Raw genomic sequence first — 24,479 nt, forward strand, 5'->3', positions numbered from 1 at the left:
AATATGAATTTAAAAAATACCTCAATTATAGTGGTGTAACGTTACGGTGATACAGTATTGTATCCCAATACAAGGCTCTTAATACAATACATTGATTTACAACCCCTTTACCTACTTCACATACGATACATAACATTACAAGTTATATTGGTGTAAAAACAATAATAAAGACTTGAAATGCTAAATGAAACTGTTCAACAACCAGCTTCCGCAGATTCTCTGGTAATTCCCAGGTGGCTATAAATAGCATGACATTCACAGTGCCCTCTACCAATATCTTTCTGCCCTACAATATCCCATCGTTCATCTCTGAAATTTAAACAAATGATTCAAAGAAAAAATATCAAATTATGAAATAATAGCACTAGTAAAATCCTAGATATTTTTTATATTTGTATACTTATCCTGTATTACTCCTTCATGCATCTACTGCTTTTTTTTGATAGAAAGAAGAACTGTGTGAGTAATGCAGGAGCTAAAAAATCTGTATCAGGATACTATTGGTATCGCACCCATAGTATCAGGATACAAATCGTATCGCACCCATAGTATGATATCGCGACTCCACCATATCATTATACCTCTATTAAACTACACCATCCATTATGCATATAAAAACTAACTTCCATCAACTAAAACTATAAACTATTTGCCCACATAATCTACAACTAATTCAGACCCTCAATAAATAACAAAAACTCCCTCAATAAGCTTCTGTTTTTCATACATGTAGGTCATAAAGAATGATATTTTTCTAAGTTGGTATACAAAATGTTCAGCATAAAATTCAGTGTAGGTGTTAAAAAAATATATAAAATAATTTTCAACTTCCAGATTAGTACCGCTACTAATGAATGAAAAACAAACTCATAGGTCCAACAATCACAGAAGTATGAATGTGAAACAATTCTGAAAGATACTTGATTGTTTTTCTTGTCAGAATAAAGATTTTCATATTTATTATTCACCATTTCTTTATGACTAATAAATTCTACAAATGTTTTTCAATGCACCCTCTTGTAAAACAGTTGGCCAAAACATTTGTTTGTCAAAAATAATTTCATTATATTATTTTAAGTTTTTTTTGTTGGACTGTCTTGTAAACCTACTAACACACAATGTTGGCCTAATCTATATGATATAGTACTACAGTTCATTATTTCCACCTGCTAAAAATAAATATGCATATCATATTTCAGCATAGCTTTGAAAGGCACCTGTAGTTGCATACATGTTAACCATCATTAATTCATGTTCAACAATCACATTCAGAGAGAAATTCTCAGAAAATATTCTCTGACAAGCACTGACATATCTCAAAGTGAATATTTCTATCTACAAGGAAACAAACGTTTGACACTGCATGGTTTTGTGAACAAATACATGTGTGTACAACAAAGAAAAAATGAAAAGAGAAGTATAAGACTTACAGACCACATATTTCTATCTACAAGGAAACAAACGTTTGACACTGCATGGTTTTGTGAACAAATACATGTGTGTACAACAAAGAAAAGATGAAAAGAGAAGTATAAGACTTACAGACCACATCGTGAAGTGACAAAGAAACAGTGGTCAAAGGGAAATAACTCTTGATAGCACCATCTCAGGAATAATCAGAAAACCAAACTAACTTGTGGCAACTTCACTGATGGCGTTTTGACCAAACAAATATCTTAAACTAGTGGCATTGAAGAAACCAGATCTTTCACCTCAAAATTCCATTTTAGGAGGGAACTATTTACCACAAAGGTACTTTCAACTTTGTGTGTTCACACTGAATACATGACTGAAGCTATCTAATGTATAATGTTCACAAACTTAATTTTTAATAAAGGTGTACAGTGAACAGTTTCTAAAGAAGGTAACATCCATTCTTAGGTAAAAAAATTGTTTCCCATCTTTGTGCTGGTGCAGCTGACTGTTTTTTTCACCATTCCGAATTCAGTGAGTGAGTGTGGTTTTACTCTGCTTTTAGCAATATTCCAGCGATGTCATGGCAGGGGACACCAGAAATGGGCTTCACACATTATACCCATGTCAGTAATCGAACCCGGGTCTTCGGCGTGACGAGCGAACGCTTTAACCACTAGGCTACCCGGCCGCCCCTCCGGAATTCAGCTGAATTTTCAGAGTTTAGATTTTAGTCTTCAGTTAGAGTTATCTTTCCTTTAAAAGTGACCAAACGTTGTGACCAAAAAGCTTTTAATACATGGAAAACAAGTGGCCATATTCATGACAGGCTTGGTTGTCTTCTTTCATTTGCTGTTTGAAAACAAGACCATGTACACAAAAATGTGGTTCAAATAGCAGAACAAAGCCTGGTCACTTTGCCATTTTGAAAATCTTGAATTGATAAGAAACATTCTTTTTTGGCTTTACATTCATTAACCTTCAGACATCAGAAAAACGTTACATATTATGGTAAATGTCCAAGGCAATCTAAACTATTTCACTTCACACAAAATTAAACTGAACAATTTCACATGTATAATACATTTTCGTTGTTTGATCAAGTTCTCTTTGACTAGAGAGTACATTGGCACCTCTTCCTAGCATGTGTTCTTTATAACATATGGAGCTTAAATATATATTTTATTACTTGGTTTTTGCAAATCTACAATCCCAAAGAGTCACAAAAATGAATCTTTGCCAAATATTAACACATTTCAGTGATTTAAAAAAACATGTCAGGGTAAAAAACAAAACACTGACATTGTAAGGGAGGTAACTCTTTGTCAGGGCATTCAAAGGGACCTTTGAAGCAGTTAGTATATTTTATTTTCCATTTTTATTTAAACTCTATCAACCATACAAAAATATGACTGTGCCAAAATATAATTAATTAATGTCTACTCCTGACTGTGGTTTGTTTCAGAAGAAAATAATTAAACCAAGTAATAAAAGGAGGCTGAACCACATATACTGGTAAAAAAAAGTAAAGGACCATCCAATTCTTTCATATTATGGCATGACAGATGAACTACAGTCAAGTCTCGTTAACCCAACACTCGTTAATCCGACAATCAGCTTTATCCAACACAAATGATGGGAACCGATTAAATCAGTGCTATTTAGACCTGTTAATCTGACAGTCTCGCACTCTGACTCTGACACACCTAATTTGCAACGAATTGCTGAAATCACTCATTTATCAGTCTCGTTAATCTGACACAGTGATCAGCGTACTCCGTGGTCATCTGCCCGCGAGTACACAGCCCCATGTTTTGATGCGAGACAAGTCGTCGAGTAGCTGCATATTTCAACGGCTGCCGAGATAAACTTGCTTAACAATAAACAATTACTGCTTTAAAAAAACCAAACAGGATTAATCACATGCTTAGATTACCTAAATCTCATTTAACTTGGATACAAGTTCTCGCTACCACTGAGGACATCCCATTACAGGTCACGTCAGAACGACCTTTCACGAACTTTGACCTACCAATGAAATTACTTACAGGAAGTCTACATTAGCCCCGAAGAAAGCAACATTCTTAAGCACTGCGGCACTAGTTTCAAATTAGCGACTTCCATTCAAGACTTTGCTTTAAAAATCAGTCAATTTTGAATCAGTCATACAGTCCGTAACAGTAGTTTTGTGTTAAACTTTAGTGGTTGCATGATTAGAAAACATTCGGCTGACAATGTAACACAACAATATGAATATTTCATTTTTCCTTTTCCTACGTGCTCGTATCGTTATCTATCGTGTAGTTGTCCAATTTTCGATTACAAACATTTATACTACCTTATTTCGTTTATCCAACATACTCGTTAATCCGACATAATCAATCATATGCAACCAACAATGTCGGATTAACGGGACATGACTGTATAGTCAAAAGAAAGATTTGGGTGGTCCTTCACTTTTTTTGCGTAGTATATGAGTACAGCAATGATAGTCCAAGGTGCTTGTACATAGCATTTAATAAATAATGATATGTATCTTAATGGAAATGTGGTTCAAGCATACATGTTATCTGACTTAAAAAGGTCATGGTAACCTTACACATGTTACTATAATCATGTAATTTGCACTTCAATTACAAACACCATATTAACCATCAAAATGACGAAAGTCCACAGCACTTAAAATAACATGCATCATAACTCAATACCTGGTATACGTCAAAGGTGGCATTGATATAAAGGCATATATAAAATTTCAAGAAACAATTAACAAAATAATCTTGAATCCCCAAACCTAAGAAAATTGTAGTTTGAGACAATGTCCAACTATTTGAGAAATGTTTGTAGCCAGGATGGCGAATGACAGCTTGACCTCTAGGTAGCACATGTCCTGACAAAGCTCACAAAAACATCCACTTGTGGCTGGGAATTAATGTCTCAAATAGGGCTACATCATTGTGCAGAGTTGCATCCCTTTTCAGTCCCAGTATCCACTGATTGTGGGATCAAGTTCAAGATTTAGCCTGATATTGTTGCTTAATCTGTTAGCATCATGCTGGGCTCATGGGTTTCACCAAAGTGGTTAAAAACTGCGTCAATTTGGATTGTCCTGTAACTGAAATACTGTTACACACGCAGCATTCCACATGTCAAACCCAACTCACTCCCGCGATGTCCATCTGTCATCCAAGTTACATAACTAACACAGCACCAAGGACCTCCCATTTAGTGTTCTCTGAATTGGGAGGCAAACAATTCTATTTTGACTCACAACACATTTTTTTTTAAAACATACAGCATCTCCAATAAATAATTCTGTATTAAAACCTGAGGACATTTTCAGGAACAAGATTAAAAAAAACATTCTTTAACATCCAAGCCATGCACCCCTCCCTTCACCATCCCAATAGAATTCAATGGAAGGCCCTTTGCTCGTCTTGTTAATACACGAAAGTGTTCCAGTGAGTGGGTTTTGACACCGATCTAAACATGGTTTATGTATACACCGACTCCGAAACATTTATATCATTTTTTTAATGTATAAAAAGTTGGCTTTTTATTCTGCCAATCAGAAACAAAAGATCGTAATAAGGGCAAATATGAGATGTAAGCTCACAATTATAGGATCCTGGCATGCCTAAGAAACTCAACTCTGCATAGCAAATATCTGTGCCTTAAACCACTGGGGGACGTGTGCCTCCTTGAAGTGAGACATCATTAATTCATACCCTGTGATTAAACCAATAAAAACATTAAATCTTATTTCTCCTTCACTACACAAACTGAAAATTGTAATGGCTACCATTTTGTCACAATGCACACACAAAAATGCCATCCACCCCTTTTTGAAAATGATTGAAATCATTTGATGTGTTTAGCACCTGCAGTTTGACTGAACTAGCTGCACTCAGCATCAAAATGAAGAAAAACAATGGAAAGATAGGAAGTGGCTTCTGAGACGTGTTGAGTGCAGGTGTGAATGTATGCTGAGTGCAGGTGTGAATGTATGCTGAGTGCAGGTGTGAATGTATGCTGAGTGCAGGTGTGAATGTATGCTGAGTGCAGGTGTGAATGTATGCTGAGTGCAGGTGTGAATGTATGCAGAGTGCAGGTGTGAATGTATGCTGAGTGCAGGTGTGAATGTATGCTGAGTGCAGGTGTGAATGTATGCTGAGTGCAGGTGTGAATGTATGCTGAGTGCAGGTGTGAATGTATGCTGAGTGCAGGTGTGAATGTATGCTGAGTGCAGGTGTAAATGTATGCTCAGTGCAGGTGTGAATGTGGAGCCAGAGTGACCTCAGATCAACTGATGACCTCAACAAATGCTGCAGGAAACATCCCTGACCTCCCATCAAGGTCCCCATAGCGCCAGTCCGGCGACCCCGCCACGTCGCCGCCAAGGAGAATCACATCCCCAACCTAGGAACAAGAAACACAGTATAATTTCTTTCTTCTCCCAACTTATTGGACTCAAAATAATTTTCAACTTGCTTGTTGATGAATTCTTATCTATGATTATTTCATAGCCGGAGGTTATCACTACCACTACTCTGAATTTGTTGAATCTTATGTCGAAAGAAGCAGTGAATTCAATAATATGAGAAATATATTTGATGTTGTCAACATGTATTGTGTTAAGTGTAAATACAAAACAGGGTTGTGAAACATCAGTCAAAACCAATCTGGCCGGAACTCTACCTTCCCTCTCATCTGTTTCAGGGGCGGTCGGGTAGCCTAGTAGTTAAAGCGTTCGCTCATCACACCAAAGACCCGGGTTCGATTCCCGACATGGGTACATTGTGTGAAGCCCATTTCTGGTGTCCCCCGTCGTGATATTGCTGGAATATTGCTAAAAGCGGCGTAAAACCATACTCACTCACTCATCTGTTTGATGTCATGCTTATCTGTATTCTAGGAGTAGGAAATTATTTTTCCTCAAAATGTATTACTAGGGCTGGGACGAGTCCAAGTTCATTACTTGGGTACCCATCCCCCTATTACCCGACCCTACCCGGTTACCCCCTGTAGGTGTCAAGAGATAGGTACAAAATTTCCGATCGGGAAACATTTGACCGATCTGGTCATGCATACACTGAGGTTGACTGAAGTTTTATCTTTATGAAAACATATAAAGTCAGAAAGAAATGTTAACATTTGTCACTTATAGTGTGAACATAGAGTTCTAGATCATTTTTGCCATTAAACAATAAAATCATGTGACTAACTACGGGTCCGGGTAGTCCTGTGGGTACACAGGTCCTACTCAGTACCCACCCGACCCAAGTACCCGAGTTATCCGTCCCAGCCCTAGTTTCTTCTATTGATGTGAGACAAAGAAACACTATTATTCTACATGATTGGAAAATACTCCATTCTGATTTGATAACATGTTTCAAATCACAATAACAACCTCTCACTGAAACAGCCAAATTGATGGCCACATCATCATCGAAGTCAGTGTTGGATAGGGAAGTACCTATTTCTCAATCTTGGTCAGAAGTCTAGTATATCATCAAATGGAGGTACTGAAAACTGCAGTTTCAAAATATCTGCTACCAAAACCATGTAGGTCTGACTTCTTCCTGCGACCTACCTTGAAGGACAGTTCCTGATCTGATTCCCCCTGGAAGTCATACAATGCCCTGGCCTGGATCTGTGGCTTTGACTCTGCTGGTATATGACTGGTTGGTTCACCATGTGGCACAGCTGGGAAGATATACAGCAATACAATAAATGATATACCGCATTCGACGTAATAAGCGCCCGGGGCGCTCTCAAAATTGGAATTAGGGGCTCTTATTACAATATAAGAGTTGAAAGATTGTAAATTTCGTAGTTTACGCTGACGGCCTGAAATGATACAAAAGAATAGTATGTGTGTATCATATACGACAGATATGTTCTCCAGAATTTAATTGCCCATAATTAAGGGTTCATATAACACACGAGTGCGAATTACACAAATCAATGTCTTGTGTACAATGATCAATCAGATGGGGTGCTAATTGGGATTGTTCACTAGCAAATATATTAGCAAATATCGCCATGGGCGCATATTAGAGTGGGGCGCTTATTACGTCGAATACGGTAAACACCTTCTGAGCATGAAAATTGATTGTACACTGATCCATTGACTGGGGTGATAATAATATAGCATGAAGATCATCATCATCATCATCATCATCATCATACAATTTGATTGCTGTGATTAGGACTGATGTGAAAGGCATGACACAAAATTTGAGAGAGAGAAATACTGTCAAGGTTGGTTATGACAGATGGAGTTGGTGCATGACTTCCTAAATGAAGCTATGGTGGCGAACGTTCCAGGGTCATGGTGTTCATCATAACAGAACAAAGATATAAGACACTGAATAATCAAGAAAGGATACCTTCAGCCTCAGGCAGGTCCGTCTCTATGGTGACAAAGCTTGCTGGAAACATGCCCTCCTTGCCGTGACATCGCCCCCTCAACCAGTCACTTCCGATCTTCTCCAGCAGCTGAATTGTCTCCCCTGTCTTGAAACTCAGGTCCGTATCTTGTTCACCTTCATAATCAAAGCTTGCCACGCAGTAGGGCTGTGATTGGTCAGTAACTGCTAAACCTGGGTCTGTGATTGGCTGAATCAAAAGGATTGACCTTTCTGTATCACACATAACTAACATAATTCATACCACGTTGGTGAGATATGTACATTGTTATTCTTTGAAATGACCCTCTAAGTCCAACATACGGAGGTTGGACAATTAAATTCAGACGAGTTTGGAGCAAGCCTTGGCTCACAGCTCAAATTGTCGTGTAAAGTGCAACACGTTCTTGGCCCACTAGGTTAGCGTCCACCTTTTGTGGTGATATGGCCGATGCCTCAAGTGTTGAAAGTTAAAGGTGCAACAATACACTGGGGTTGCGTTACAATACATATCCCGATACTATGAGTGTGATACTATTCGTATCCTGATACAGTATTTGATCAGTTGATATTCTTTCTTTTTCCAGGTGCATTACAACCCAGCTGGCTGTAAATAGCACACCATTCACAGTACCCTCTACCTATATTTTTCTGCACTACAATATCCCATCTTTGATCACTGAAATTTAAAAACAAATGATTCAGGGTTGTGATTTTACCCACAAAAAGAAAGAAAATCAACTTTTGAAATAAAGTACCCATTGGGAAACAAATTATATTGCATCCATAGTATCGGGATATGCATCACATCGTGACCCTGCTATATCTTTACACCCCTAGTCTTCATGTTCTTCCAGCTACTAAGTGCCTATCAAAGACTTCATATATTTTGCACAAGAATTCACATTCAAAGAATTGCATACAAAGAGTCTTGCCTGTGAACATTGCATATCGTGTTGTCAGGAAAGACCTACCTTGTTATGACTGTCATCATTTGAAACATCTGTCATTTGATTGGCTGACCAAGGATCATGTGACTGAGCCTCGATCTCATTGGCTGCTTGATACTGAGGCAGGTCTGAAGGGATATAGTCGATGAAGGCCGAGGGGAACTTCCCTGTCCGTCCATCCATCTGTCCGAACAGCCACTCCGTATTGACCTGGCTGACCACCTGGAGCCTCTGTCCAGCCTACACAAACAAGGGTGAGTGAGTGGGTGAGTGAGTGAGTGAGTGAGTGAGTGAGTGAGTGAGTGAGTGAGTGAGTGAGTGAGTGAGTGAGTGAGTGAGTGAGTGAGTGAGTGAGTGAGTGAGTGAGAGTGAGTGAGTGAGTGAGTGAGTGAGTGAGTGAGTGAGTGAGTGAGTGTATACGAGTGTTGGCAAAAGCAGTTGCATGAGAAATTGTTGAAAATGGAAGAACCACGAACCAAAACCTGAGGAGGAGTGTTTTATCCAACTTATGAATCGTCAAAGTGCAAGAAATACCAGAATGAAGAAGAAAACATCTGGATACCTTTTAGTGAAACAAATAAGTGTGTCGCAGTACAAAGGGAATTTGATCAAAGCGTGTGAGAGACAGACCATGTGCAGCATGCAGCACAAACTGAAGTTATGACAAGTAAAATTGAACAACTTTTCATCACCTGCCCCGGTGGATAAGTGGGAAAACAGTGGGTTACAAAACTAAACATGATATGTGAGGTTGCAGGTTCGATTCCAGCCTTCCGTTATGAAAACTTTCATTTCTTGTCTTCAATTTAAGAACATTAGACGTTTGAAGTACAAATTTCATCTACTATTCAACTCATCAGGTCTTACTAGGAAAAAGTAAAACCTCATACCTGGGATGAGGTTTTACAAGCAAAAAGTAAAACCTCACAAGAGGTTATTACAAGATAGGAAGCTATCTACAATACAATAGGCAAAACTGGCAGTAGGTTTATAATAAACAACCTTCTCAAGTAGGTTTCGTAGTAGTCTCATTGTTAAAGCCAAACATAATTTTGACATGAGGCAGACAGGGTTTGAACCTCTGACTTTCTGCTCTCCATCAGACGCTTTATCCATTAGACAAATAAAAAAGTAATCGTAAAAGTTATGTTCAACTGCTTGTGTTTACAACAATGACCAGCCCAATGACCAAATGACTGAAAATGCACTTGATTACCTGGAAGCTCAGTTCATCGCCTTGTCCATCAAAGTCAAACATAGCAGTCACATGACCGTCTTGTGACTTGCTGACTGTGTCCTCCGCTGGGAGGTCCTCGACAATCTCCACGAAGGAAATGGGGAATATTCCGACCCTGTCCCCGAGTTCCCCCTTCAGCCACTCACTTCCCACCCTCCCCACCAAGCGGATGACGTCACCCTCCTCAAATACCAGGTCATCCTTCCCTTCTCCGTCAAAGTCGAACCGGGCCACACACCGAGGGCCTGATGTCATACTGGGAGCCGACTTCTTCACGGGCAGAGGACTGTCCCACAATGGCAAGTCTGGCTTTATAGCGAAGTCAGAGATCTGGAAATATTCAGAAGCTCAGAAAACATCTGACATAACAATTCATCGTCCAAAATGGCTTCCACATCACTTGGCTAAGATCAAGGCAAGGTGAGGTGAAATGGAGTTTAACATTGCATCCAAGGTTATTGCACTTATATAGCGACGTGCATGCACGTGTGTGTGTGTGTCTGCTTGTACTAGTCTGGACTGATGCCGATTTCATAGTGCTAGCCCACTGAGATATCATGCTTCAGTTTAACATGAATACCCCAATCAGACACAGTATACTGACTCCGAGCTGACCAGTCCTTGTTTTAGCCCCTTAATGCCGAGCGCCAGACAGGGTAACAACAAGTACCATCTCTTAACGTCTTTTGGTATGACACGGCCGGGGATCAAACCCCAGACCTTCTGCTCTCCAGGCAGCCACTCTACCACTAGTCTACACTGTATGTAGATATTTCCAAAAGGTACATGTAATATATGAAAATATAGTAGGAATGGCATTTAGCCTTATTCATGGTGTGTATAGATCTCATTGCATGTTTATGATGTAAAGAGATGGGTACTTGTAACGATAAAAAATGAATCTATTTTTAGCTGATGGCCATGTTGGGATGTTCCTTTTATTTGGAAAACAGAAGTTAAAAAACAATACATGGATCGCTGCTCTTGCATTTTGTCTTTCTGTCACCATTTCACACAATTGAAGACAGCTGTACAGCGGAAGCCTCACCTCGTCATGTAGGGGATGGACGATGTCCACAAAGCCTGCTGGGAACATCCCTTCCTTGGCCCCGACTCGTCCCACCAGCCAGTCAGCATCAACACGCCGCACCAACATCACCACATCCTCAGTCTGCAACACCAGCATACAATGTGTCTTCTATATTCCCTTATTTAGTTTGTGTTTTTGTTGTTTAACACCCCACTCAAAATATTCCAGCTATATGACAGCGACTTGTAAATAATTTCGTCCGGGCCAGACAATCTAGAGATTGATATTGTGTTCAATGACCAGAGTACAATTACACACAATCAACCAAGTCACCCAGTATGATGCTGGGATCTATTCTAACACAGAATTCCGAAGGGGGCATACCGTAAATCGTGAAATTAATGCGTCTCCAAAAGAATGTGACCGCTGGTCCCTAGCCAAAAATGCGACACCCCCCTCCTCTCAAGCATCAGAGGATTTATATCTAAAGAAAATGTCTTCTGTCAGGTTTACAGGAGAATCCTCACTTTAATCCAACCTTACATTAATCCAATCACACACCAAATAGCACCACTTATTGGCATTGAGTACTTCTGCTAAAACAATACATGCTCGCTGGCTTGTGTTGGCCTTTGACGCAGTCGCAAAGAATAAAGACACCATGTTGCGTGGGTGGCGTCTGTCTGGACTTGCAGGTGTGATCAGTGATGACATAAGTGAGTAGAACTCTTGTCTTGACCCAAGCAGTGACAATTCACAGGATGTAGAGTTTGAATGACATTTGTTACAAATGCTGCTCAATAAACAAGGATGTTGAATACATAGTTGTTTGTTTTCAGCGTATGTCTACTTTTGCCCCTTTCGGAAACACATTAAATGGCCTGGCCGGGCCCGTGTGCGAAATACGCATCAGTCGGAAAGCGCACGTTAAATCTCGAAAGTAAGTAAGTAAGTAAGCATATGTCTAAGTTGGAATTTCTGCTATCTAAAATGTCTTATTGTTGATATAAATGCGATGTTTAATAAGCAAAGGCCACTCGCATTTTTCGCATTTAATTCACGCTCTTGTTAATTTCAAGATTTACAGTATTTAGTGCCCTGATTCTGGAGGTGTCTCGCAGCATCAAGATGGAACCAAATGTTCTTGTTTGATGTGCACCATTTCCCACCCTAAATCTATATTGTTTTATAACATGCCCTGACTCGGGAATATAGGTTAACATAACTATTGTGGGTGGAAACTGGACTTTTACAGTCAGTTAACTCCCTTGCCTTGGAAAGATGTCCAATAACATGCCATTGTTTATGGCCATGTGCATGGAACCTGACAAGACAATATACTCCAATATATCCAGATAAAAATGTGTCACTTTATTAATTCGAACAAGGGACACTCACACTTATTACATTCATTTCACGACTCCCAGCACCTACCTTAAACGAGATTTCATCAACATGTGATGCTTCATAATCGAACGTGGCGATGGCGTGTGGCACGGACAGCGTGTAGTGATACAAGATGTGATCGGGTCCGGGACGAGGAGGGAGGTCTGATCAAAAGAAACATACGCCATCAGGGACATCTTGTCAAACAATGGTGGAATGCTTCAGCTGTGAATATTTTCATATCAGTCAGTATTTTACCTAAGAAAACATACAACTTTATGGATACCACCTTCTGGTCGAAAGTGTTCAGCAACCTTTCAATGTAGATCCATTACCTGTAGTTGTCAATGATAATCTGCTGCTTCCCACAACATATCATGTATATATCATGTAATTATCACATATAACATTAACATATCATGTATATATCATGTTCATAATATGTATATATCATATATATCATGTACATAATATGTATACATCATATATATCATGTACATAATATGTATACATCATATATATCATGTACATAAGATGTATATATCACGTATATATCATGTACATAAGATGTATATATCACATATATATCACGTATATAAGATGTATATATCACGTATATATTGTGTATATATCCTAGCAGGTTGTGTTTTCTATATTGGAGGATTGCAGAGGACCAGAGACAACATGCGCGGATCAATATTAATCAAAAAGTTACAAGTCACTAGTGGACACTAAAGTCTATTTTCCTTAAGGATCATGGCTTTTGGTTCAGGTCCGTCAAATCTCTACATGGAAACTAAGGAAAGCATGGCCTGACTGTGTACTTGCTGAGACGTAGCCCCCAGAACCACACCCACCTGGTGTCCGGGCACCTGCCTTGGGGGGCGACGGCTTCACTGGCAGCTTCTTACTCCGTGGTGACCCACTAGGAAATAAAACATTCAACTCTCCACTTTCAAAACATATATGCTCCACAGAGCAGTTTCACAAAAACAATAACTGCTATAATAACGTTTACTTTTTAAGAGTTACTTCAAGATCAATATCATCATGTCACATCACTTGAAGGTGAGTTAAGAGGCTTCAGCATCTGCAGTTGGTGACTTGACCAAATGACTTAACTAAACTCATTGATTGTTTATCCAGACTTGGCTAATATTGCTTCAGAAATTCCTCTCTGGAAACAGGAAGATTCCGTGTTATGAATCTACACTGCCACAGCATGTCACTACGAGAGACTGTTCCAGGTAGACAGACACAGACATACACCCTACCCTGTGGGGGGCGGGGGTTTGGCTGGCATGGACATCGGTCGCGGTGGACCTCCCTGGGGGCGTGACGGCCCCATCTCCACCTTCTCACCTGAAGCAACAAGTCAATTAAATAAAAAATATATTCATAAGACAATATAATAATTAATAAACCAAAAAATACAACAATTCAATAACAAATGCATCAATAAGACAAACAAACAAACAAATAAATAAACAAACAAACAAATAAAAAAATATATAAAGGGAAAATTATAACAAATAAAGTGATAATTCAATTATCATATCAACATATTAAGACAACTAGATAACAAATAATTAATATACAAATTGAGTAATAAACAAAACCTTTCACTGAACATTCTGTGATAATTTGATACTTTATTACTATCCATACTAAACAATGAACTGAGGGGTTACACAATTATTACTGATACAATACTTCAGTCTAAACGTATAACATAAAATATATTTATGAGAATCAAAACACATGCAATTCTGACATGTTAACTGAGATAGTCTCCTCACCCTTTTCTTCAGCGGGTTGTCTCCCTTGAGGAGGTCCTGAAGGTCGGATAGGTTTGGCCTTGGGTGAGTCCTCATCCTCTTCTTTAGATGCCTCGTCTGATGTGCTCTTCTTCCCCTTCATCGGCATTGGCCTACCAGCAGGTCGAGGCGGTTTGTCCTTAGGAGACTCCTCCTCAACGTCTGCAGAAACTTCTTCCGTCTTCTTTGATGTCATCATCGACATTGGTCTTCCTGCAGGTCTTGGAGGACGCACCTTGGGAGACACATCCTCATCTTCAGCTGCTTCTGGCTTTGATGTTGTCATGGAGATTGGTCTGCCTGATGGACGAGGTGGGGGAGGTCGGGAGACACCTTCATCAGAGATATCGGACTGTCTCCTGGGAGGGGGAGGTCTTGATACAGCAGGTGTACCTTCAGGGCTTGCTGCAGGTCTAACTGAAGGAGGATCTCGGGGAGACTTATCATCAGGGGAGGAACTGTCACCAGGTACCGATCTCCGCTTGGCTCTTGGCTTCAGAGGAACATGTTTGGGAGATGCTTCCTCTTCTGTGCCACTTCTACCTGACTCGGAATCTTCCCTTGGTGATCCAGATGAAGACTTTCTTGGAAGTGATGGTCTCTTTACTGGAACAGGTTGTTTTTCATTATCTACCTGCTGTTCAAATCTTGCAGCAATGGACACAGGTCGCTTAGCAGGAACTGGTCTTGGTGATGTGGATCCATCCTGTTTTGGATCTTTGCGAGACACTTCACTAGACAACCCTACAACTGAGCTTGGCCTTTTGGCTGGAACAGGGGGCATGTTTTTCATCGTCACATCTGCATCTTTATCTTTACTGTCCTCATCTGTAGTCCCCTCTGATTCATGCAGACGTTTGGGTTTGGGTGGTGGTCGGATTATTGTAGGTCTCTTAGCAGCTGGTTGTGGTGGAGATGCCTGCATCTTGTCATCTCTACAATCATCACCCACTTTCTTCTTTTCCTCGATGTCAGGTGAAGGTTTAGGTCTGGGCAGGACTGTTGGTCTGGGTTTTGTTGGAGATGGTTGACCACCTTCCACGTAGAGTTTGGGTGGCACAGGTGGACATGCCTCACCTTTTTCCTCGGAGAGATTTTCATTAGAAGTCTGCACGGTTGATCGTAATTTAACCTTAAATGGTAACCCTTGACCTGCATCACTTTCATTTTGATCAGGATCCCTTTTGGGTCGTCCAATAATATTTGGTCTTGGTTTTGGTTTATCAATTCTTGCATACTGAGGCTCTGGTTCATTAGCTAAACTATTACTACTGTCTGACTTTTGTATCACAGATTGTTCAACTCCACTCTTACTCTCTTCAGCAGCATTTTTACTCGCTACAACTGGCCTTGATGAAATACTTTTGTTTTCTTCTCGAGGACTAGGCAGTGGTTTTGTCGGTCTAATGATGGTTGGTTTAGAGGGCTTAGGAGGCTGGGATCTACTGCTATCCTCATCACCACCGTCAGATTGACCGAATATTGGTCTGGACCCAAGGATTGGAGGAACTCCCCGAGGTACTCCATCAGGGGGTGACAGATCCGCGGGGGCGCCTCGGGCTGGAATGGGTGGCTTGTCATCTTGTTTGACAAATCCAGGCCTTGTGGGAGGAGGAGGTCTGGAGGAAGGCACAGGGTGAGATGAAGGCAGAGATGTGTCTCCCAGGAGATCCGTCCTGGGTGGAGGGGCTGGTGGATGCTCCCCCTCAACGTTTACCAGACTCCCTGGGGATGGGTTGAATAACGCCATCGGGGGAGGCAGGCCGGACTGCTCAGTGTCATCATCCAGCAGATTTTGTTGACGACAGGGCTGACTCGATGTGCTGGACTTGTTCGGAGGGGGTGGTCGAATCTGATTCGTTGGAGGTCGAGGTCGCATTGGAGCATTGTTGCCCTGCTCAGCAGCATGAGATGAAGAAACTGAAAAATAACAGTAACGTAAAATTCATCGACATTATCCATGCAGGGAAGATAATACAGGACGACTCATTGAACTGAGTACACTGTTTCCGACAATGTAACCTGGTGGTCACAGAATCCAGAATGCTTTGGTATAAAATCAGAACTTGTCTCAAACTAATGAAATAAAATAATCCTCAGATTACCTTTCACAAGTGAACAAACACTGTAACATATGCAACAAAAACAACCAACTGAAACACTGTTCCCCCAAAGTCATACACCTTTTTCAAGAGGTTTTTATCCAATATGAACACAGCAGGGATGGGGACAAAATGTATATCAGATTTTGTATCTTATATTTCTAATTAATAGTGAAAACAGGGACTACTCCCTGCCAAGTCTCAAACTACTAATAACTCAGTGTACTGTTGAGCCAGCCACTTTTCAAGAAGTGAGTGTAACCAAAACTGGATGTTTGAAATCGTTGGAGGTGAGGTGGTGAGGTGAAATTGGGTTTAACGTCGCGTCCAAGATTATTGCACTTATATAGCGACGTGCATGCACGTGTATGTGTGTGTGTGGCTGCTTGTACTAGTCCGGACTGATGCCGATTTATAGTGCTAGCTCACTGAGATACCATGCCGCAGTTTAACATGAATACCCCACTCAGACACAGTATACTGACTCCGAGCCGACCAGTCCTTGTTTTAGCCCCTTAATGCCGAGCGCCAGACAGGGTAACAACAAGTACAATCTTTTAACGTCTTTTTGTATGACGCGGCCCGGGATCGAACCCTGGACCTTCCGCTCTCCGGGCGGACGCTCTACCACAAGACCACGGAGGCGGTCTGAAATCGTTGGAATGACTGAGTGAGTGAGAATGGTTTTACGCCGCTTTTAGCAATATTCCAGCAATATCATGCTGGGGCACACTTGAAAATGGACTTCACACATTGTACCCATGTGGGGAATCGATCCTGGGTCTTCGGGGTGACGAGCGAATGCTTTAACCACTAGGCTACCCCACCGCCCCGACTCGTTGGGATGACATTTGGTAAGTTTGGAACATTATGAATAAAAGCAGGTGTGTGTATGGGTTGCCATGGTTAGCAAAGTTAGTTGCTGGGATGATTGACTTGTCTTTATCGATAATATGCTAGAGTTCAAGCTATACACAACACTGAACTACAGTCATCCTTCTCATCTCTTTCCATATGTTTGAGGATTCAAGGATTTCAAATTGACAAACCTTAACTGTCTTCCCAAAGCAATTGAATAAACAAGAAAGAAAAAAAAGGAATGAGTTGATATTCCAGTGCATTATTCTGAATCCTACTAGTCCGATCAAGGATGGAGATGAGGCAAGTCACCTGGTCGAGGTGGAGGTCTGGATACAGAACTGTCTGCAGGTTTCTCTTCTGGCTTTGGACTCTCCTTTTCATCGCGGAATCCAACTTGGCTCATCGGCTTTGCACTTACAATTGTTATTTCTGGACGTCTTAAAACAAACAAAGATACTAATAATTATTTCAACTATTAACAGACAAATATTTTTTGTTTCTCTTTATGTAAACAAAATAAACATCAAGTAATAGGTGGAGAGGTGAAAGGGGTTTATAGTTGCGTTCAAGATTATTGTGCATATATAGCAGTGTTTATCTGTGCACGCTCGTGCATGCGTGTGTGTGTGTCTGCTTGAGATTCAAGGACAGAGTAGGTCACTGGCATCACATGCTTGTCTCCCCTTGGATGACAAGGAAAGAATAGGTCGCTAGTGTCCCACAAATGTCTCCCCTTGAGATCCCAGGGAAGGATAGGTCGCTAGTATCACATGTTTGTATCCAATGTAAGCCTGAAGCAGACAACCTAGGGGCTGATCATAGATAAATGTCATTGTTAATGGCAGCACACTTATCTGCCTGGAGCCAAAAACTGAGTGACTGACTGCCTTAAGTGGAGTGGAGTGGAGTGGAGTGGAGTGGAGTGGAGTGGAGTGGAGTGGAGTGGAGTGGAGTGGAGTGGAGTGGAGTGGAGTGGTTTTGTTTGTTTGTTAAGTGCCGCACTCAGCAATATTCCAGCTATATGATGGCGATCTGTAAATAATCAAGTCTGGACCAGACAATCGAGTGATTGACATCATGAGCATCGATCCACGCAAATTGGGATCGATGACATGCATCATCCAAATCAGCGAGTCTGACCACCTGATCCCATTAGTCGCCTCTTACTACAAGCATAGTCGCCTCTTACTACAAGCATAGTCGCCTTTTACGGCAAGCATGGGTTGCTTAAGACCTGTTCTACCATTTCTACCCCAGATCTTCACGGGTCTGGAGTGGAGTGGAGTGGAGTGGAGCGGAGTGGGTGCACAGAGTGACTGGGATACGCATTCAACAGGCAAGTGAGACCAACAAGTGATCACCCAACCATAACTAATTCTGAAGGAACAAATCATTTTAATTAATGTTCTTGTAGGACAAATATATAAAAAGAGGGTATTGTGTTGTAGAAAAGTTTACAGTTATTCTGCCTACTTTTTAACAGATCCCCTTGAGATATTGGGCTTCTCTGCTGATGGTCGTGGAGGGATTTTGGAGGCACTTGATGGAGGCACTGCAGGTCTTCGGGATTCACCTGGACAAGGAAGACACAGGTAACCTCTAAACACCAAGATTTTGATAATGTATGAAGTCAACACATCCAGGACAAATCAATTTTTTAAAAGGCTTTAGCTTACTATTTTTATGGCACACATTGTAGTACAATTATTGACAAATCGGACTTACCACTTCCATCACTGGGCTTTGGAGGAGGTCTGCTTGGTACTAGGGGTAATGGTCTCGCTCCATCCCCGCCCCCCCCTTTGGGGGAGGGTGGTGGCCTGGCAGGCGCAGGGCGAGATGGGACTGGTCTTTTTGGCTCATTTCCATTTGTACCTGTATATGCATGGTTTCTGTATTAATTAAATATTAATTATGTACATTGAAGAAAATGAACTTATCTCAATTTTCTATAAAACATATCAAAGTAAGATATTTTACATAAACTATCAGCTGATCAGCAAGACATAAACTATAAGTGTAAATTCAATCACTAATCATAAAAAAAAAAAGAAATAAAAAAATAAAAAAGTTATTTTATTTGAAAGATTACTCCATCTTCAATAGGTTAAAAAAAATGCAACTACAAAAATAAAATAAGATATAAGGAACAATTCAGTTTTCAAGCAATAATTAATGATATACAGTATATTGCCACTCATAACATGTATAAAGGGTACAAAGCCTTCACAGAAGTAAAAATATACACATATTTTACTATAATTATACTAAACGTCTCGCACTTTAAATGTTATGAGCATTTACATTCCTCCACTACACTGACTGACCCAAACAATTATAATACAAAAGAGGGAATAACATTAATGTATTCATATTTATATTTTGATTGACTGAAGTCGATAGGTTAGCAAAAATCTGTTAAAATAATAAAAATGTGGCCTTAGAGACTCGTATACATTATGATCATGGTAATCATGGTAATAATGTTTCATCATATTTTCCAGTATTCTTGGACAGTATCTTAAAATTTGCTATCATGTATCATTCTATCCACGGGTGGCCCAGTCGTCTAAGGCGCCGCGATTCGCTGTGCAGAATTGCCTCCCTTGGACACGCCAGAAACCTATGATTGTGGGTTCAAATCCCGGTTCGCCCTGATTATGTTTCTAGGTTTGTCAGCATGCTCATGGGTTTCACCAAAGTGGTAAACGTCTGAGACCTGCATCACTTCGGGCTTTTTCTCCCACATTAAGCTGACACGCCGCAATATAACTGGAATATGTTAAAAGCGGCGTTAAACCCAACACACTCACTCACTCACTATTCACTGAAAAATCATGTTACCATTATCATATTTAGCATCAGTTTTTCTTCCTTTAAACATTTTATTCTGCGAATGTATGCATTCATTTACCCAGATAATGACTTGGTTAAATGAAATAAATTAATTAAATACCTTGGTACATTTGGTCCTCATCATTTTTGCAGTGATGGATATTGCCTACCACTATAAATAGCAGAGATAGAATGCTTCAGGGGTTACTATGACTACTTGTCTGCTGACTTCAATGTCTGATGATAAGCACTAAGTTAGATATAGCTGTGATGCCCTGTGGCGGAAATATCCTCACATAATTCATGATCATTGCTTAACATATTGATGAGTCTACATTAGATTTACTAACAAAGTTAGTCCACCTTCACAAGATGACAGACAGTATGCAGTCTGTGTGGGAAGGAAGTTGTAACAAAATATTTCCTTATAAATGGGACAATGTTGTTGAGATTTCACTGTATAAACATTCAACAAGGACTTTGTCAGAACAAAGTTAAGCACATACAAGATAAACAAAGTTGGTATGATACCGAAACATGCGTTGGAGTTTCTACAATACGTAAATTACATTAAACGCGTAACGGGAAAGAGGGGGGACTTACACGCTGCTGTTGATGGCCTGATAATCGTTGGTCTCTTTGGGGGAAGTGGAGCCCCTCCTCCTGCGACAGTTTCTGTCATGGCGAGCGTAATAATTAACAAATGATACAAATATTGTCCCGGATGGACTCCTAATGTCCAATGGTGTTTTGCACCTGCGTTGACGTCGACATCTTAATGAACGTTGGTCATCTATTCATGCAACTATTGAAGACATGTAATGCAACAATTTGCTTCCTACTTCACAAGCACTTGTCAAAGTCTGCATTTAGAGTGGCCTCCCTTGGCGGAAGTACCGGAAGTAGCACTAAGCGATATTCCAATCAACAAAAATATGACAAGAATCGAAAGGTTAGCACTTATTTTGGATAGTTTTATGTTATACATTTCTCGTTCTTGCGAGACACTTGTAATGGGCTTGTGCAGGAGGCGGTGTTTTGTGTCTCTGTTCTAGGAATAGGTTGGAAATATGGGCCGACGTGTATAATTTATTATGTTAATCTTTTTCTTAAATTTTGAAAATACCAAGGTCTATTATCGGATAGATTCTCAATGCGATATATTCACCAAATAAGAAAGTAACCGACTCATGCGCTTATAACTTCACTGACGTCGGAAAAGTGGGTTTTAACCAATTCCCCCACGTTTACCAAGACTGACACCAGCACACTATTCTCTGTCTTTGGAAGTTTGTGCCAAGCCGGTCATTGTTGTCAGTTAAGATTTTTTTATTGCCCTTATTGCATGTACTGGGGACAGTGGGGCATCTTTGAAAAACTGTATTGACATGTCATAAAAAACATTCCAGAATATTGTAGATCATGTAGTTGTTCACGAATATTGTAGATATTGTTGATGTTGTAGGCACAGTGCTCTTTCAGATGCACGATTTTGGAATAAAATCATGACAGTTGCTACTGCATGCAAGCCAAAATTAAGATATTGTTGTTGTCAGTTATCTGTACCCTGGGAATCCATATTTTCATATGATAGATTGCTCTTTCTCAACCTAGAAATTCTTTCACAATGTCAATCACTTTATCATGTTTATTGTCTGGTCTGGGCTCCATTATTTACTGGGGGAACTGGACAATCCGTACCCATGGAGACCTGTACCCAGACTTTGGGTGGACTCGTACCCAAATGTTGGATAACCGGTATTCGTACCTAATCAATTGGGTGACTCGTGGCCCAAAACCTGAATCTGTATTCAAATGTTTTAATAGTTTTAATTGTTTCAAAGCATTTTAGGTACAGGTTATCCATTTTGATTGGGTTCGAATCTCTGTGGGTACTGATCGTCTAGTATCCTTTACAGGCCAGCATCATTTAGCTAGAATATTGCTGAGTGAGGGTGTCTGAGGGCAAAATATGGAGATAGCTTTCAGTTCATCTCTTTAATATATTGTTTCCGTTGTTTTTCAGTGTTTCTCCCACTTTGTGTTTTAATTGTGCTGATTGGTATTTTGATATGGCAAATTGTTGAATGAAAGCTACTGGGTATTCTCGTCATTCCACAAAACTATTTTGGATAATGGTTTATCAAGCGGAAATGGACATTTTGATATTATAACCGCTCAAATTCACCATGGGATAATGATTTTGGTACTGAAATAGACCGTGGATTCTTGCCATGTAAAAATCTTTTAAATGGAAGAACTTCTTATGAAGACACTTAAGATTATGAATGATACAACATTCTTGATTTGGAGAATCAGATTATTGTTTGCAGGGCTCATAGTAACTGGCCCTTTTCTAAACTAGCTGGCCTACAACTAAATGGTGGAGTCCGTCAAGTGGCCGAACCTGAGGTCGCATGTCCACCTAGCAGGGCTCTGAAAATTTTAGAACTCCTAACCCCTAAAATGTTGAGATTAAATCTTGGCTTCCATTTGCCTCATTTCATGGTGATTCACTGAGCAAATAAAGAAGTTGTTGTACACAACATTACAAAATGGTGGCGCGTTGTTATTCTACCGAGATGATCCTGTTAAAAAAATTAAGAATACAGGATTGAAATTTTGACTAGCCAGACAGACCAATTACATGTACTTTATGTTTCAGCAAGCCCTTTGTAATTTTACCTAGCCACAGGCCAACGGGCCAGCTGTTAAATCAACCCCTGATAACAGTATATCATGTGATATTGGCCATATTAGTAATCCTTACCTGTGAAGATCTGGGTTAGAAATGATCTTTAGCAACCCATACTTGTCGTAAGAGGCGACTTGCGGGATCAGGTGGTCAGACTCGCCGACTTGGTTGATGCTTGTCATCGTATCCCAACTGCGTAGATGAATGCTCATGATGTCAATCAATGGATTGTCTGGTCCAGATTCGATCATTTACAGACCGTCGTCATATAGCTTGACTGTTGCTGAGCGTTAAATGACATGTAAAACAACAAGCAAACTTTATTATTTGTTAATAAAAGTAAAATATGCCAGGAATTTTCTGACCTGATGTATCTTTCATTCCTGCAGTGGTGGCAAGTTTCTATGACTAACATGCAAAATGAGTGGTAGCTGGATAGCAGAGGCAAGACTCTGGCCACAGGTTCGGCTGGATGCCAAGTGGATTAAAACAGACATACAGGTAGGCTTACAATCATGGCAGTATAGTCTTAGTGTTATATCGCACACAGCTTCCAGTTGCCTGTGGACATGATTGGCGATGTAAGACACATATTGGACCCTTAGGAGATATTAGCATGATTAGGACAGAGTTGGCCCCAAGGGTGTTGAACATGTTGAAGAAACATAGACCAAGAACACTGTACTCCTGTCTGTCATATACCATCAGTGTTCCCGCTGGCTTTTGAAACTGTCACTTCTAGTCGACTAGCAACTCTAAAAATTACCAGTTCCCCCCTTATTTTTGTCTGTCCCAACTTTTAACAAATAATAAAACATATGAATAGTACTTTGTTTTAGTCATGTTAATTGTTTCAACATCATGTTTGATTGCAATGAAGTCATCTCTGAAGTAACTTGGTTATATCTACGTGTCATTCACACAGAGTTCAGTCACAATTTTCTCTTCTTTTTATTATTATTTCGAGATATATATGCTTCAAATATATATTTTACCTAAAAGCATCTTGCTTTAAAAATAGACAATGGGAAACCCTGATGGTAACAAACAAGCTGACTTCGCTCGAAAAGTGTTCCTTTATGAATGTCGCTATGTTTTGTTCAACAACAAGGATATATAAGGTAATATTGTTCACAGGGACTGGCAATCACATGAATCACTGGTGTTCCGGTAAAAAACTGTTAATTACCGGTAAACAGGAACACTGACCATTATCTTACAACTCATTGTTTCAGAACATATGTAACTCAGTTTTGTTTGAATTGTTTTGATACATGGTACTTGATGGACTCCCGTGTAGTGATCTCAATATAATTATGGGGGACTAATATCTAGTGGACTTACTCAGAGGCTTGGTTAATTGCCGTCACCGTTCCTGACATGACGTGACCGTCTCCGTGGTCTAGTGGTAGAGCGTCTGCTCGGAGAGCGGAAGGTCCGGGGTTCGATCCCAGACCGCGTCATACCAAAAGACGTTAAAAGATGGTACTTGTTATTACCCTACCTGGTGCTCGGCATTAAGGGGCTAAAACAAGGACTGGTCGGCTCGGAGTCAGTATACTGTGTCTGAGTTGGGTATTCATGTTAAACTGCTGCATGGTATCTCAGTGGGCTAGCACTATTAAATCAGCATTAGTGCGGACCAGCACAAGCAGACACACACACACTCACATCAATATATAAGTGCAATAATCTTGAACACGATGTTAAACGCCTTTTTAATCCCATTTGAGAAAAATGTTA

The 24,479-nt window shown here is 40.2% G+C and overlaps 2 protein-coding genes across 3 annotated transcripts in view; one reads left to right on the forward strand and one right to left on the reverse strand.

Annotated features, from left to right (window-relative positions):
* Window positions 1-3,321: 3,321 nt before the first annotated feature.
* On the reverse strand, window positions 3,322-20,897 carry LOC124129185 (SH3 domain-containing protein 19-like). The gene is made up of 14 exons (XM_048387872.1): window positions 20,645-20,897; window positions 18,932-19,081; window positions 18,680-18,779; window positions 17,516-17,643; window positions 14,226-16,163; window positions 13,701-13,788; window positions 13,284-13,351; window positions 12,475-12,590; window positions 11,059-11,181; window positions 9,990-10,340; window positions 8,798-9,013; window positions 7,806-8,034; window positions 7,007-7,119; window positions 3,322-5,832 (listed from the first exon to the last, which is right to left on the reverse strand). Exons 1-14 carry the CDS (start codon window positions 20,721-20,723, stop codon window positions 5,716-5,718), a joined length of 3,816 nt encoding a protein of 1,271 aa, XP_048243829.1. The 5' UTR covers window positions 20,724-20,897; the 3' UTR covers window positions 3,322-5,715.
* A 39-nt stretch (window positions 20,898-20,936) lies between these two features.
* The window catches only part of LOC124122194 (E3 ubiquitin-protein ligase HERC2-like), a 150,968-nt gene continuing 147,425 nt past the window's right edge, over window positions 20,937-24,479 (forward strand). For both annotated transcript variants that reach the window (XM_048387867.1, XM_048387868.1), the window contains exons 1-2: window positions 20,937-20,993; window positions 23,126-23,237. In XM_048387867.1, the coding sequence (XP_048243824.1) occupies window positions 23,157-23,237 (81 nt within the window). In that variant the 5' untranslated portion in view covers window positions 20,937-20,993; window positions 23,126-23,156. The remainder of the gene's footprint in view (window positions 20,994-23,125; window positions 23,238-24,479) is intronic.

Source organism: Haliotis rufescens, unplaced genomic scaffold (genome assembly GCF_023055435.1).
Source record: "Haliotis rufescens isolate VD_foot unplaced genomic scaffold, xgHalRufe1.0.p SCAF_7, whole genome shotgun sequence".
NCBI lineage: Eukaryota > Metazoa > Mollusca > Gastropoda > Lepetellida > Haliotidae > Haliotis > Haliotis rufescens.

Excerpts from the sequence above, each read along its gene's own strand:
- LOC124129185 (XM_048387872.1), bottom strand. The coding sequence starts at position 20,723 with ATGACAGAAACTGTCGCAGGAGGAGGGGCTCCACTTCCCCCAAAGAGA. Across the intron at positions 16,164-17,515 it reads CAGACCTCCACCTCGACCAG|TTTCTTCATCTCATGCTGCT; the intron begins GTGACTTGCCTC and ends GTTATTTTTCAG. Across the intron at positions 8,035-8,797 it reads ATGATGACAGTCATAACAAG|CCAATCACAGACCCAGGTTT; the intron begins GTAGGTCTTTCC and ends CTTTTGATTCAG.